Raw genomic sequence first — 14,023 nt, 5'->3', positions numbered from 1 at the left:
AGCCAGAAACTGATGGAAACAGATGCAGAGACCCACAGTCAAACTCTAGGCAGACCTAGGGAAATCCTGCAAAAGGGAAGGAAGGATTGTAGGAGCCAGAGTCCAGTGGTCAAGGACATCACTAGAAAATGCACAGAATCAATTAACCTGGGTCAATAGGGGCTCACAGAGAACAAGCCGCCAACCAGAGAGCATGCATGGGACTGACCTAGACCCTCCTCACATATGTTACAGTTGTGTAGCTTGGTCTTCATGTGGGACTCCTAAGAATGAGAGCAGGGGTTATGTCTGACTCTATTCCCTGACTTTGGATCCCTTTCCTCCTACTGGGCTGCCTTGTCTAGTCTCCATAGGAGAGGATGTACCGGGTCTTAGTGCAACTTGATAATTAATTAATTAATTAACTAAAACATTATTTAAAGGAAAACTACTGTTGGCTACATAGGGGTGGATATGAGGAAATTTTGCTAAGTAAAATAAGCCAGATACCAAAAGATAATTACTGCATGATTTCACTCACATGCTAAGAAGAAGGTGGGCAGAATACATATAGAATAAATCAATAATGGCCAGAGGCAGATCTGGAGATAAGAAATAAGATGTAGGGTAGATGATTAAACATATCTATTTTGTAGGGTCAGTAAATATAGATAGCTGCTATGAAATTATACCATAGGATTATAATCAAGAAAATTATATTGCATTAGGAGTCATCATTTGGCTTATCTTCTCCCCAAATTAAGCAACTATGGGCGCATAGCTATATTTACAGGCATCACTGTCTACTATTGGATTATGTTTTAAACCTCAAAAATACATGAGAGATTTTGGTTTTTGAAAAAAGCCAAATATAAATAATGTGGTTACGGTAACATGAGCTGTAATTCAAGAATCTGCAGGATAATGAGTTGAAGACCAGCTGGAGTACGAACGAAAGTTAGCTTGATCTGCACAATGAGATCCTGTCTCCCCAAAAATTCAAAATCTTGGGAGACAGCTAAATGGGAGAGTATCTGTCTACCATTCTCAAGGCCCTGGGTTCAATTCAAAGCATGAGAAAAAGAGAAAAATAAATTCATTCTGTATCCATCAGACTGGGAACCATTTGAATAGATTCATTGTTTGTTGACTCTAAGAACTCATAATTTCACATCCTTGCTTTAATTTTATTTGCGGCTTTATGCGTGTGTATGTTTGTGTGCTCCATATGTGTGCAGGAGCTCACAGGCCACAAGTGCATTGGATCCCCATAGGCATAGGACCCACGGATTGCTATGAATGATAGTGGGGGTACTAGGAAGTGACCCCAGATCCTCAGCAAGAGCAGCAAGTGCTCTTAATCCTTGAGCTATCTCCCCAGCCCCACAAAACCTTAGTCTTAGACAACACAGTACTGAATAATAACATTCCAGGCCGGTCTGTGAGCATCTACAATTCCTTCCACATCTAATATGAGGATAAAACATAAAAGGGTTGTTGAGCAAAATAAGAATGTCTGTAAAGGAAATTTTTTACCCTGAAAATATGCTGATAGATTACTTGATTCCCAGCACCACCTGGTGTTGCCAAAGAAAACAGTTCATAAGCTAGTGCAGTTTTGTTTCCTACGGCTCAATACAAAATGTTCATGTGGACCTGAGAAAGAATTCAGAGATGAAGGCAATTTACCCAGCTTACAGGGGGAAGAGAACATGGAGTACACAGAACGCTGTCTGTCAGGTTCTCTGCTAGAAACAAGTTCCTGAAAACCAGGTGCACAGCTAGCTTGCCCAAGGCAGGAGAAGCCTGGTGTGAAACCACATGGACCAGTGTCCTTGTGTCTATTTTTCCTATTCTCCCAACACCTACCTACCCCCTTGCATTCCCCATTCCTTTCAGAGCAGTCTTTAAAAACCACCGCCCATAAATTGGTCTCCATGTTAATTCATTAAAACCACAGAGCAACTTGCACGAATGGAAGTGACTGTTTGCATCTCACAGGTGAGAAAAGATGCTCACTGTGTGCAGTGACTCTGCTCAGGATCTCAGAGACACTGATACTTAGCCCATCCCATGGCTGCAAGCCAGGCCCTTGCCGTCAGACTCAGGGCACATCCAGTCTCTCACGGTAAGGAACCCACTCCAGCCACTCACTGCTATACTGCAGAGCTCTTTAACTTGTGAGCATCAAAAGCATTGCAGATGCTTCTTACACACGTAAAGAGATGTGCTCTCTGCACATGTTCGTTCTAAAATGCTCCAAAGTTTCTGAAGGAAGACAACAGGTCACAAGGACCATCAAGGATCTTTGTTGAGAATTGGAGTTGGTTACAGATTATGATTTAGGACACAATAGAAAGAGTTGCTAAAAATGTGCATCCCATGATTAAGATAAGTGATGGGGGGAGGGTATAAGAGTAGAGGGGGAGTTGGGAGGCAACAAGGGAAGGAGCTATAATCAAGATGTAAAGTGAACACATTTTAATTTTTTTTTAATGTGATGAGCCAGGTGTGGGGGTGGACCTCTCAGAGGTCCAAAACTGAACAGATATTGCAGTAGGCTAAGGCAGGACAAATAATGATCTTGAATTAAAGTCAGCTTGGGCTGCATATTCCAGGTCTACCTGGACTGCATAGTAGGAACACATACCCACTCACACACACTCACACAAACACAGAGAATGAGACAGAGACAGACATAGACAGAAGCACAGAGACAAAGGAAAAGAAAAGAGAATAGAGAGACAGACAGAGACAGAGAGACAGAGAGAGAGAGAGGCAGAGAGAGACAGAGAAAGACAGAGAGAGATAGAGAGGGAGGGAATCATCTACACTTCAGCAGGGTACATATAATTCCTCCTTATGTACACATTCATCTATTGAAGTTGTCATTTCTAAAGTTTATGAAATGAATAGTTTGAGAGATAAAGACATATTTGTAGAACTTTCATTACAATTAATTTTATCATTAGTTACTGCTAATCCCCTGCTACACATAGTTTATAAATCCCATCTTAACATGAATTTGTATGTATAGGAAAAACAGTATACACAATGTTGAATAATGTTTGTGATTCCAGGCATCTGCTGAGGATCCTAGAACATATTCCCCATGAATAAAGGAGGTGGTCATGATTTTAATATGAAACGGCCCCCTTAGCTCATATGGTTAGAGGTATGGATGCTAGCTTATTAGCTTTGGAGCAATAACTGACTCTTCAGGTCTCTGTCCTAACCTACAGATTGATACCTTGATGGATTCAAAATATGCTGGAATTATTGGGTGTGGTGAAAAGTAGGAAGTGGGGCCTAGATGGAGAAAGTGGGTCACTAGAGGTGTCACCCAGGGATAATCTTGCCTTGTTCCCCTTATGTTTCTCTGTCTGCATACCTCATGTCCACCATGAGGTGGTTAAACTCATCTACCATACACTTTCCTGATCATTATGTTCTACTCAAGTGCCTAGGGGAAGAAAACCATGGACTGACCCCGCTGACACTGTGAGCCAAAATAAACTAAGTTCTTCTGCCAGGTTTATGTCACGTCTACTCCAAAGTAAGTACCATAGAAAGACCTTTATGCATGATGTATAGTTCGTGCAAGTATTCCAAAACAAACAAATGAAAGGGGTCAGGAATCCTGCCCAAGACTCCACAGCTGTGAAGGGCAGGGTCAAGTAGTCACAGAAATTATTTCACAGTTTCATGAGAAAACACATTTGCTTTTCTGTGCTTCTGTCAACAAGGATGCTGTATCTGCCCTTGGCTTCATCCAGTCTCTGCCTGGGTAACAGGCCTTCTCTGTGCATGCTTAGAAGTGGAAGGAGGGTGGTCATTAATGTCACCATGAGACTTAGGGAAAGGTGATATGTACTTTTATCATGTTGTGTTGGCCGTTTGACCATCTGAAATGTCAACAGGTCTGTCCATGTAATGTGAAGAGCCTCCGCTCAGAGAGATGGCACGGCTGGCTGTCAGGTTTCACGGGTTAGACACACAGGCTGACAATACACGCCAGGGCCTCCAAAATTATACCTTTATACAGTGTTTGTGTTGGGTGAGGAGCTTTCTTTTTGTGAAAGGACAGAAAATCTTATACTCTGGACCACAGAGCAAAAATGATGCTTCAGTTGTCACAGGTTCGAGCTGAGGAATGCAGACAAGTAAGCATGGGGTGAAAGTCTAAAGGGCGTTTTAGAACCATCTGCACTTAAAGCTTCAAATGCTTGCTTTCCTATCAAGGTTCCCAGGTTTCTAATGGTGAAATAGTCAAGTATCGAAAGAGACTGAACCTGACACTTGTATATGAAAGTTCAGATTTGAACAACTAGATATCCAATGTATAAGTAAGAATATAAAATGAACTAATAATATTAAAAGCCAGAAAAGCTTCTCCCTCCTCCTTTCTGCTTCTCTTCATCTATTTAACTTCACCATGAGGAAGCTACTTTGTCAAAGAGTGTTTCTTCTCTTCCTCCAACAAATGTTTATTTAGAAACTGCTATGTGACAGAGACATTTTAATGATGTGTCACGTGAGGCCTGACTCAGGGTGGGGGGTTGCAACTTCACAGAAGAAAACAAATTGTTTTAAATCATAGTTAAAAATGGGGAAATGCACCCTAGCCTGTTCTGGGCCTTTAAAGAAATCCCCCAAGAGCATGTTGTTGAAAGTGAATAAAGAAGGAAAGATAGAAGTGACCAGGGCAGCTTGTGCCAGCCTTCCTAAGCTGATGCGATGGTAGCCTTGACTTTCTGTGAGATAGATGCAAAGTGGACATACTCTCACTTATGTTCTGTTATTTATCCTGGGGACAGACAATAGAGTACAATGTAGGGCAGTCAGCTAAGAGACTATACCAAAAGTCCAGGTCAGGGGTTGTGGTGAATCACAAAAGGTTACGCAAAGGGGAAAAACAAAATCAAAAAACAAGAAAACTCTGTTATATTCCAGGTATCATGGACTGATCATGGACTGAACAGTGGAGTGCAAAGGAGGATAGACTTCAAGTGTGCACCAAGGATTTCTTGCTTGGCAAAGTAAAAGTAGCACTTAGGAGATGGTGCCACCACAGGGAGAAGATGGAATGGCCAACCATTAGAATGAAAAGGATAAGGGATAAGCAAACATATGGCAGTTAAATAGCCTATGAGCTTCTGGATGGGCATGTCATGTCAGCACCTGCACACACACCAGGAGCTCAGGGAGGAGGCTGTGGCTGTGTGGTGCTGTCTGGGGTCAACATCTAGATGCTAGTCAAAGCCATGTGAGATCTGCGCAGGGGGAGACAAGAACCCCGAGGTGTGATGGAGTGACAAGCAGCAAGAGGAGCCGCATGAAGAAATGAAATCAAAAAGGAAACCCAAACCAAAATCGCCAGGGCTGACAAGTAGTCAAGGAAGTTGAGGTCAGAGATGACATTGAATGTGACAGTGTGAGCTATGAGTGACTTCCACAGGAACTGATAGAAGGGAATGGGGTTGGGGGAGGGGATAATAGAATAATCTTGCCCATAAAATGCCCATAATCTAACTCCTGGACACTCTAAGCATATCACCTTATATAGCCAAAGGGCTTTGCAAGCATTATCAACGTGAAGACATGGTGGGGGAACAATCATCCTGGGTTGCCCAGTGGACTCAGTCTGTTCTAAGGAAACAGGAAACAGAAAAGCACGTCAAAGATGCAAGAGAGATGAAGGTGAGGGGCATGAACAACATGGCATGAATTCAGCCACTGTTTGTCCTTCTAGAAGTGAGGGAGAGATCACAAGTCAAGGAACAAGGCTGCTCTCAGGAGCTGGGATGGTCTGCTCAGAATGAGATGTGAAGATCTAGGTTCTACAATCATGAGGATTTCTGCCAACAACCTTAAAAGGTGGGAAACGGTGCCCCCTTGTGTCTCTACGAAGGAACGCAGGCCGTAAGATTTACGGAGGAGTAAAAATAATAGGTTTGCGTGGCTTCTGAAGTTGTGATGATTTCTCGTGGTAGCACAAATTAACACGAGTACGTTAAAACGAACAAAGTACATTTTAAACAAGCAAGGTAGAAAGGAATTGTGCTTTTGAGGGGGCGACATAGAGAACACAGAAATAGGAAGGAAGATGAAGGAAGACAGAAGCATTTTCCGGACAGAAGCAAGCGCGCTGCGGAATACTTTGGTGACAATGACCTACAGGAGGTGCACAGTGGTTCTGCTCAGAGGGGAAATCCTGAATCCCACTGGGTCAGGAAAGAGAGAGAGATGGAAGCTGGAACTCAGCCAGCTTTCTCCTTTTCACTTCCAATTCGTTCTGAGACCCTAGTCCATAGGATGGTGCCATCACCCTCAGTTCTTTGTGGGAAAGCCCTAAAGATAACTAGAAATATTGGTGATGGATGACCTGGGTGTTTATTAATCCATTCAATCTGACAATTGTAATTGACCAGCGCAAATGGCAAGTGACAGGCAAAGAGAAAGAAATGACAACTGCCATGTCCCTGCCATAGCCCCATCAGTCTTCCTACCTTCAATTGTGCTTTACTCAATTCCTTTTCTGCTTTTTCAAAACACCTTAATTGCTTCTCTGAAGAACAACAGGTACTGAAGTTAATAAAGTCACCTTTGGTGCCCACTGCGGTTCACACCTAGCGGCATACAGTAATTAATTCCTTTCTTGTCCATTCAACATTCACAGAGGCATTTACACTTCACCTTTGTAGGACGGAAGGCAAAAGAAGCCAGGTCTGTTTCAACCACAGACCTGAATCCCATGTGAAGACACAGCTGCAAAGTTAGAAAAGCTAACCTTCAAAGGCTTTGCGATTAAAGAGCTGTTGGCAAAAAGTCCCCTGAGCCACCCAAGAGACAGAGTGCTGGGCAGAGGAGAGGAGGGCTATGGAATCCCAGAATCTGCCCGTCACCTGTCTGTAAGCGGAGTTATGACAAGTCTGTCAGTGCAGCCTAAAAATTCATTCTGGTATATGAAAGCCACGTCTGTGATGTGGATCATCATCTTGTCAGAATCTTCCTTAAAATAAAACCTGCACTGTTTCAGCCACTCGAAGTCCGTAGGGCTCTTGACATGCAGGCGACACTGAAATTCAAAAGGTGTGCATTAGACCTGAGACAGAGTCTCCTGCTAAGTAGACACATTAGCATCTGCACAGATCACAAAGGAGAAAGGAGAAAACACAAGCCGGTGAGAGACAGCAAGCATCATCTCATCATGTGACCCAATAAGCATTTACAAGGCATTTACCAGGTCATCAAAGATGTCCCTTTGGTGCACGTGAATGGTGATCAGAGTCTCATATTTAACCCGCTCCATGGGACTCAGGTCCTGCGTGGTGATGTCAATCAGCATGTTCAGTAGCTCTAGGAAGGACTGGTTTGTCTTCTGCATGATTTTTTTATCAAACTTGGCATTTTGAAGGGCTTCTTCTGAGTCCCGGGTCCATAGCATTTGAATTCCTAACAATCCAACCTTGTAGAGGTTTTAGACAAGTTAGGCTAAGGCTTCATGAGAGTGTATATAGTGTGTTTACAGTTTGCATAGAATTCAAAGTTGACATGGGAATCGGAGCATGATGAACCACTATAGCTATTACACAAGTGGACGGTCTTGGTGATATCAACTTCTTTGACTTATCTCAAAGTCTATGTAGCCGATTCATGTTCTCTGTCTAATGGGTAAGCTTGAGAAGCCCTCCAATGTGTCTGTGTGTCTGTCTCCTGCGGTGTTAGGTCACACATGTATACCTCACACTTTCCTGAATGGATTTTTAAGTCACTTGCAGATAAGGAGTTAAATTAACTTGGCTTTACTCAAATGGATACAGTATTTGTACATAGTAGTAGACACTCATAAAATCTTTATTGATCGCAAGGACTTAAAAAATTTTTCCTGTATCTTAATATTAAAGAACATTTTTCTAGTTAAGTGTGTTCTGAGTACACTTTTATGATCTATTGTTACAAAAGGAGATTTGGTAAGAGAAAACCTGTTTGAAATTAAATAAAATATATCAAGTATCTCTGCAACCCCAGGTCATATTTAAGTATATAATTATAGATGGCCAAATAACCAGTAGTTGAAATCTTTAAGCTTATTCATATTTGATAAGTTTTTATGAAAATCTTAATATTTGACCAGAATAAAATTATGCCATTTATAAAGCTTATATAGACAATATCTAAGCTTTAAAGTAACTCTTTTATATATATAAAAAAATACTTTCCATTTTCAATACACTGACCTGAGCAGGGAAAGAAGAAAGAAATTCAATCAATTGAAAATCTGTTTCTTGAATATTTTCAGCTGCCTGGCGAATCACAAGATGTAATGAGGACTGAGATTCCTCCAGCAGAGAATTAAGCCAGACTTCCACGTTGCCCTCTGCCATTACGGGTTTGTCCAATTCAATTGTCTCACCCTCCCGAGAGGAAATTGACAGAATCTGATCATAGATCTATGTTAGAAGATGAAAAAGATAGCTATGTTCACACAAAAATAAGAAATACCTTTCCTCTGCGCCCTTTGTCAATTTTACCCTTCCCATATAAAGTTAAGGCACAGAAAATAAAACATAGGGCAAAGCAGGACATAAAGTCATTTCAAAGCAACAACAAAAAGCTACCTTTAAACTTTAAAGACAAAACCTAGATCAATTCCAACACATCAGTACTCCGAAGGGCGGGACTTAGTTCTAAAAGGAACACTTAATACAAATGAGCTGATGGAAGACAAAGAAAACCTCTAAAATCCTCCAAGCAACATGCAGCTTTCAAAGAGGCTGTAATTCCACACCGTGTGATTACTGGCTTGACATTAGGAATGGCCTGATCAATATGATGATGAGAACAAAGCCATTGCAAAATAATGCCCATTCTGTACCAAGCACAGTGCTCTCTCTAGATGAGTCTTGTGTGTCTCCTGACCAAACCCAACCCCAATTCTGTTCACTCCCTTCAGTCTCAAGGCAGCTTGGCCTCATGAGAAGGGCATGCTGTCTAGAGTTCAAGACCCAGATCCCAATGCAGCTCTTCACGGAGGACAAAAATAAGACTAATTTCTTGTCTACATTAGGCATTAAAAGAAGGCACCTACTCTGCATTTCTACCCATGTGCATGCAAAACAAAATGTCATAGAGTAAATGCAAATGTTTGCTGTTGTTTCTGCTCTTTAGTTTAAAAAGGGCAAAGCAACAAAACACCACTCTTTTGGGGGTGAACTTCAGTGTGTGTTCCATCTGCTTCAGTTGCATAGTGATGTGATCTACTAAGAGGCTAGTGCATCCTAAACTTCAGTCTTCTCGCTTGCATTTTTGTGTTCATAATTTTATAAGACTTAGAACCCACAAAATCAGGACCTGATTCAGGTTGTGCCAACTTTGTGGTGGGAACAAGAAAAAGCAAAGGCCATGTTATCTGCAGATGTGACACACAGCAAGGTGCCTGCCCATGATGGCTGGCCTTTAATTGCTTACCACAGAGTAGGCCTACCACGGCACTAACTGCACTCAGTAGACTCCATCTGTTTACTTCTCTGTCTTTACATCAAAGCATGAGTTCTCTGAGGCTGCTGGTATATTCCCACTCTTGAACAAAACATCTGGCACATGATAGCTACTTAATAAATTAAATTAGCTGATAGGGTGAATAAATTAACAAAACTGAGTCATTACGAGGCCCCAGAGGACTGAACAAAATGTCAAAAGGAAGAGGTCACTTTCCTAGGAACTTTGGGGTAGAAGAATGGACACTTCTGGATGCTGTGCGAATGTACTCTCTACCAAGTTGTGTGATTTATAAAATTCCATGATACCATAAGCACAGTAGAATTATAAAACAAAGCAAAATAAAATTTGAAGGATATCAAAATCTTCTGAAACATGATAAAACTAATCAAATCCATGCAGCAATTCTATTTAGTCATGAGACTATATATTAGCAATTTATTCCTTTAATTTGTTGGATTTCTGAATACTTACTGTGTAAAATAATATTATAACATATGTTTTTAAAGTTGGTGTTTTACTTTGATGTTCTTTGCTTGCTTGTGTGTTTTGAGATGAAGGCTTCTAGCGTAGCCCAGGTTAGCTTTGAATTTACGGTGTAATCCAGGCTGGCCTCACATCTGCGGTGCTCCTGTCTCAGCTATATTCCTGATCATAGTTAGTCTACATTCAGATACTAATAAAGCATAGATATCTGGATGTGAATTTGGCCCCTGGAGTTTGCTTATAATTACTGTCTAGGTTTTAATGGCAAGGAAGTAAATCTTTTGTAAATGCAGTGTTACAGAACCACTTGACAGAGACAGTTGACACTTGGACACACCGAGATTATGGGCAGTGATTAAAACTAGGCCAACCTTGTCGTGAAACTTGACAGTTTTAATGTTGTCAAACACATTCAGCAAATGGGCCTGGATGGCGTGGGAGTCCGATGCCTGGCCCAGAATCTCCAGCAGAGCAGGATCCGAGACGAAGAAGAAGCGAGGAAAGCAGAGCCGCTTCTTCTCCAGGTATCTGAAGGGAAGGAAACCACAACGTTCTGTGAGCATGACAACATAGCGTGCTGACCTTCCTGCAAACGACTTCCCTGGGTGAGAGGAGGAAGGAAGGGCATGCAACCAGCTGCTTTTCTGACGTTAACGTTTTAGTGTTGGTTGGCTGTAAGTTTTACCGAATAACATTTTACATTCGAACAGAGAAAGGGTGGATTCTTTTTTTCAGAATAAGTGGTAGAATTTCTTTATTCTTTCATAAACATAAACATAAAGTTCATATATGACTTAGGCTACTACATTATGTATTTCATTAATAGGGAGGAAGATAAAAATACAGTTCACGAGGGTCACTTGAGATTTTGCTTTGCTTCTCAGCACTTCAAATAGGCTCCATGTCATTAGAAGTAAATACACCCTTCCTCAGGACAGAGCAAACTCCAGGCATCCGCGGCTCTATCCCATGGCTTCTGACTCCCAGAGGTAACAAATCCTTTCCATAGGCTCATTATTAGGCAGTGGTTCAGACAGCCCATCCTCTGGGTTCATGTTAGGATTTCAACTTCTCACAAGCTAATCATACATACATGCCAAAGAACCTGAGTTCGGTTCCCGGGATACACATGGTAGAAGAGAAATAATGCCCAAAAGTCATCCTCTAGTATCCATAAGTATACCATGGCATGTGCCCATTATGTGCACATGCACAGAGACACACATCATCGTCATAACCATTATAATAATAAGTAAAATACAATTAATTTTTTTAAATAAAAAGCTCATGATTGGGGCCAGAGAGATTGTTCAATTGGTATGGCGCTTATGATCTGAATTAATGTACAGAACCCATGCATTAAAAAAAAAAAAATACAGGAGCTGGGCGTGGTGGCACATGCCTTTAATTCCAGCACTTGGGAGGCAGAAGCAGGCGGATCGCTGTGGGTTCGAGGCCAGCCTGGACTACAAGTGAGTCCAGGACAGTCAAGACTACACAGAGAGACCCTGTCTCAAAAAACCAAAAAAAAAATACAGGTGTTATGGGATGTACTTGTAATCCAGATGATAAAGGGAAGGAGATGGCTGGATCCCTGGAACTTGCTGGCTACACAGCCTATCCTGTTTGTCAAGTACTAAGCCAGTGAGAGACACTGTGGGGCTGGGGGGGGGGGGGGGGAGGAGAGGAGCAGCCATCCAAAGGAAAACAGCTAATGTTGTTCTCAGGCTTTCACAAGCATGTGTGCATACATGAAAGCACGTGCAAACCATCTCATGGTTGGCCTACACTGTGATTGGCTAGAAGATACACATGGAACTTCCCCCAAAGTATCCCTCAAGGATGCAAAAGGAAAAGAGACAAAAACAAATGTTTTATGCTATGGTGCCTATGAAAGGTGTGCCTGAGTGTGTACAGTCCTTCACACCCCTCCCCAGGTAGGAACCTTGTCATTTGACTGAGAAAGATCCACTTGTGAGAGGGGTGCACAAATTTCCCCCTCCAATGTATTATCCTTTCTATGGTCATTGACCATAACTTTATTATTTTCAACAGCCATCTCAAAACTGATTTTGAGTCGACAAGGATAAATAAGTGACCCATAGTGGTTTTTATTTTTCAAATTTGATAGATTCATCCTTTATTTACTTCATTAAAATAATTCCAAAATTCCACTTGAAGCCCAGTATGTTAACTGTCACCTGTGTCAGTGAGAGCAATCTAGCTTGGCTCCTCAGGGCTCAGTACAAGCTTGTTCAGACACTGTCACCAGCCGTGAGGAAACAGGGAATAGCGCATGGGCAAAGGCACAGATGGCCGAGTCAGCCGAGGAGACATCACTGCTCAAGTTAAATTCAAATGAATGTCTGCCATGAGTGTTGATATAGACTTAAAAGTTCCTTCATCGTGTTTCTAGTTATGTGATTCTCTGGGAGTCACTGTTTGCTCTTTCCTTGCTGTTGCTGCTGTTGCCGCCGCTGCTGCTGCCACCGCCATTGTTAACCTGGTTTGGTTGTATGTTTGTCTGATTGGTTTATATATGTGTGTATTTTGTTTGCTTGCTTAGGAGAGGTGTTTGTTTTTTGAGTTTTTGTGTTTGTTGTTGGTTTGTAGTATGTGTGTGTGTGTGTGTGTGTGTGTGTGTGTGTGTGTGTGTGTGTGTGTGTGTTTGGGTTAGTTTTCTATTTGTTTGCTTTGGGTTTTTGACATAAGGCCTCACTGTGTAGTCTAATCTTTCCTCAACCTCACTATCGCCCCACCTCGGCCTCCTTAGTGTTTGGACTGCAAGCATGTATCATCGTACCTGGCTTTAGATTATTTTATTATAAAGCCAGTAAGAGAAAAAGCAAGGAAAAATGAGTCTTTGAGTTTTCATGTGTACATATGCAGTAGCAGACACTACTGCATACACTCATATCTCTATGGTGTATATATATATGTATACATATATGCTCTTACACGTATAATAAATATAATGGAATATTTCAGTTCTGAATCTATAGATACAGAAGAAGATAATAAAAATATCAGAAAGGGGGGAACAATAATTTTTAAAATGGGCACTATATAGGAATGTTTACAAGATCTTACCCCCTTAAAGAAACATCTCAAGTTCTTATTCCAACACCAGGATGGGTACAGAGAGTGAGGCTCCAAATGACGAAGTTCATCTTTGCAATAGTTTTATGTGTGAAGCTAGTCTCAGCGAAACAGCACAAACATGGCTTTTTATCTATCTTTCTGTTCCTATTTGTCTCCAGGATCTCAAAGACCCATTGAACTCACCCTGTGAGGGACTTCTGGCAAGTTTCCAACTGGTCCAGTAAGTGTGGCAGCAGCTGCCCCATGGTCTCATCTCCAACACAGCACTGAACCACATTTGGTATCTCATGTGCCCGAGTCATGATCTTCACCCAAGATTTATCTATATTGGAAAAGCGCTTGGCTTCCTACAGAAGGGACACATCGGACAAATCTGTGGTCTGTCTGGATATTGAAGCATCTCACATGCCTCTAGCTGAGGCCATCATTCCGACCAGAGTAGACACCCAAGCCATATATGTCTGAGATCCACACAATCTATTTAAACCCTCCTTGTGTCTTTTTCTTTTTCTTTTTTTTTTTTTAATACTTTAAATTTTTTTTTCTTTTTTTTTTTATTAATTTATTCTTGTTACATCTCAATGTTTATCCCATCCCTTGTATCCTCCCATTCCTCCCCCCCCCCATTTTCCCCTTATTCCCCTTCCCTATGACTGTTCCTGAGGGGGATTACCTCCCCCTGTATATTCTCATAGGGTATCAAGTCTCTTCTTGGCTACCAGCTGTCCTTCATTATGTCATCCCCCTTTCAAATAAGAATGTATAGCTCAGCTCTGACATTTCCGCTGTGTTAGGTAAAACAGGAACTGAAGGCAAAATAAAATCTACATAAGATGACTTGGGAAGAAAGATAATTCCCAGTTGTTCCCATGGGTGATCTCTAAGTAGAGTGAACTTATTATTCTCAGGTGTTCTATAGAGGACTAGATTGTGTGTAAGTTTAGAAAGCAAATAT

At 41.5% G+C, this 14,023-nt stretch overlaps 1 protein-coding gene across 1 annotated transcript in view; it reads right to left on the bottom strand.

Annotated features, from left to right (window-relative positions):
• The window catches only part of Dnah5 (dynein axonemal heavy chain 5), a 245,260-nt gene that overhangs the window by 145,973 nt on the left and 85,264 nt on the right, over positions 1 to 14,023 (bottom strand). Inside the window, exons 31-35 of the mRNA XM_051151015.1 lie at positions 13,252 to 13,415; positions 10,338 to 10,494; positions 8,220 to 8,432; positions 7,223 to 7,447; positions 6,885 to 7,057 (exon numbers count right to left, since the gene is read on the bottom strand). Of these exons, the coding sequence (XP_051006972.1) occupies positions 6,885 to 7,057; positions 7,223 to 7,447; positions 8,220 to 8,432; positions 10,338 to 10,494; positions 13,252 to 13,415 (932 nt within the window). The remainder of the gene's footprint in view (positions 1 to 6,884; positions 7,058 to 7,222; positions 7,448 to 8,219; positions 8,433 to 10,337; positions 10,495 to 13,251; positions 13,416 to 14,023) is intronic.

Source organism: Acomys russatus, chromosome 9 (genome assembly GCF_903995435.1).
Source record: "Acomys russatus chromosome 9, mAcoRus1.1, whole genome shotgun sequence".
In the NCBI taxonomy this organism is placed as follows: domain Eukaryota; kingdom Metazoa; phylum Chordata; class Mammalia; order Rodentia; family Muridae; genus Acomys; species Acomys russatus.
Note: the sequence above shows the minus strand (reverse complement) of the source record. Positions and strands in the feature narration are given on the sequence as shown.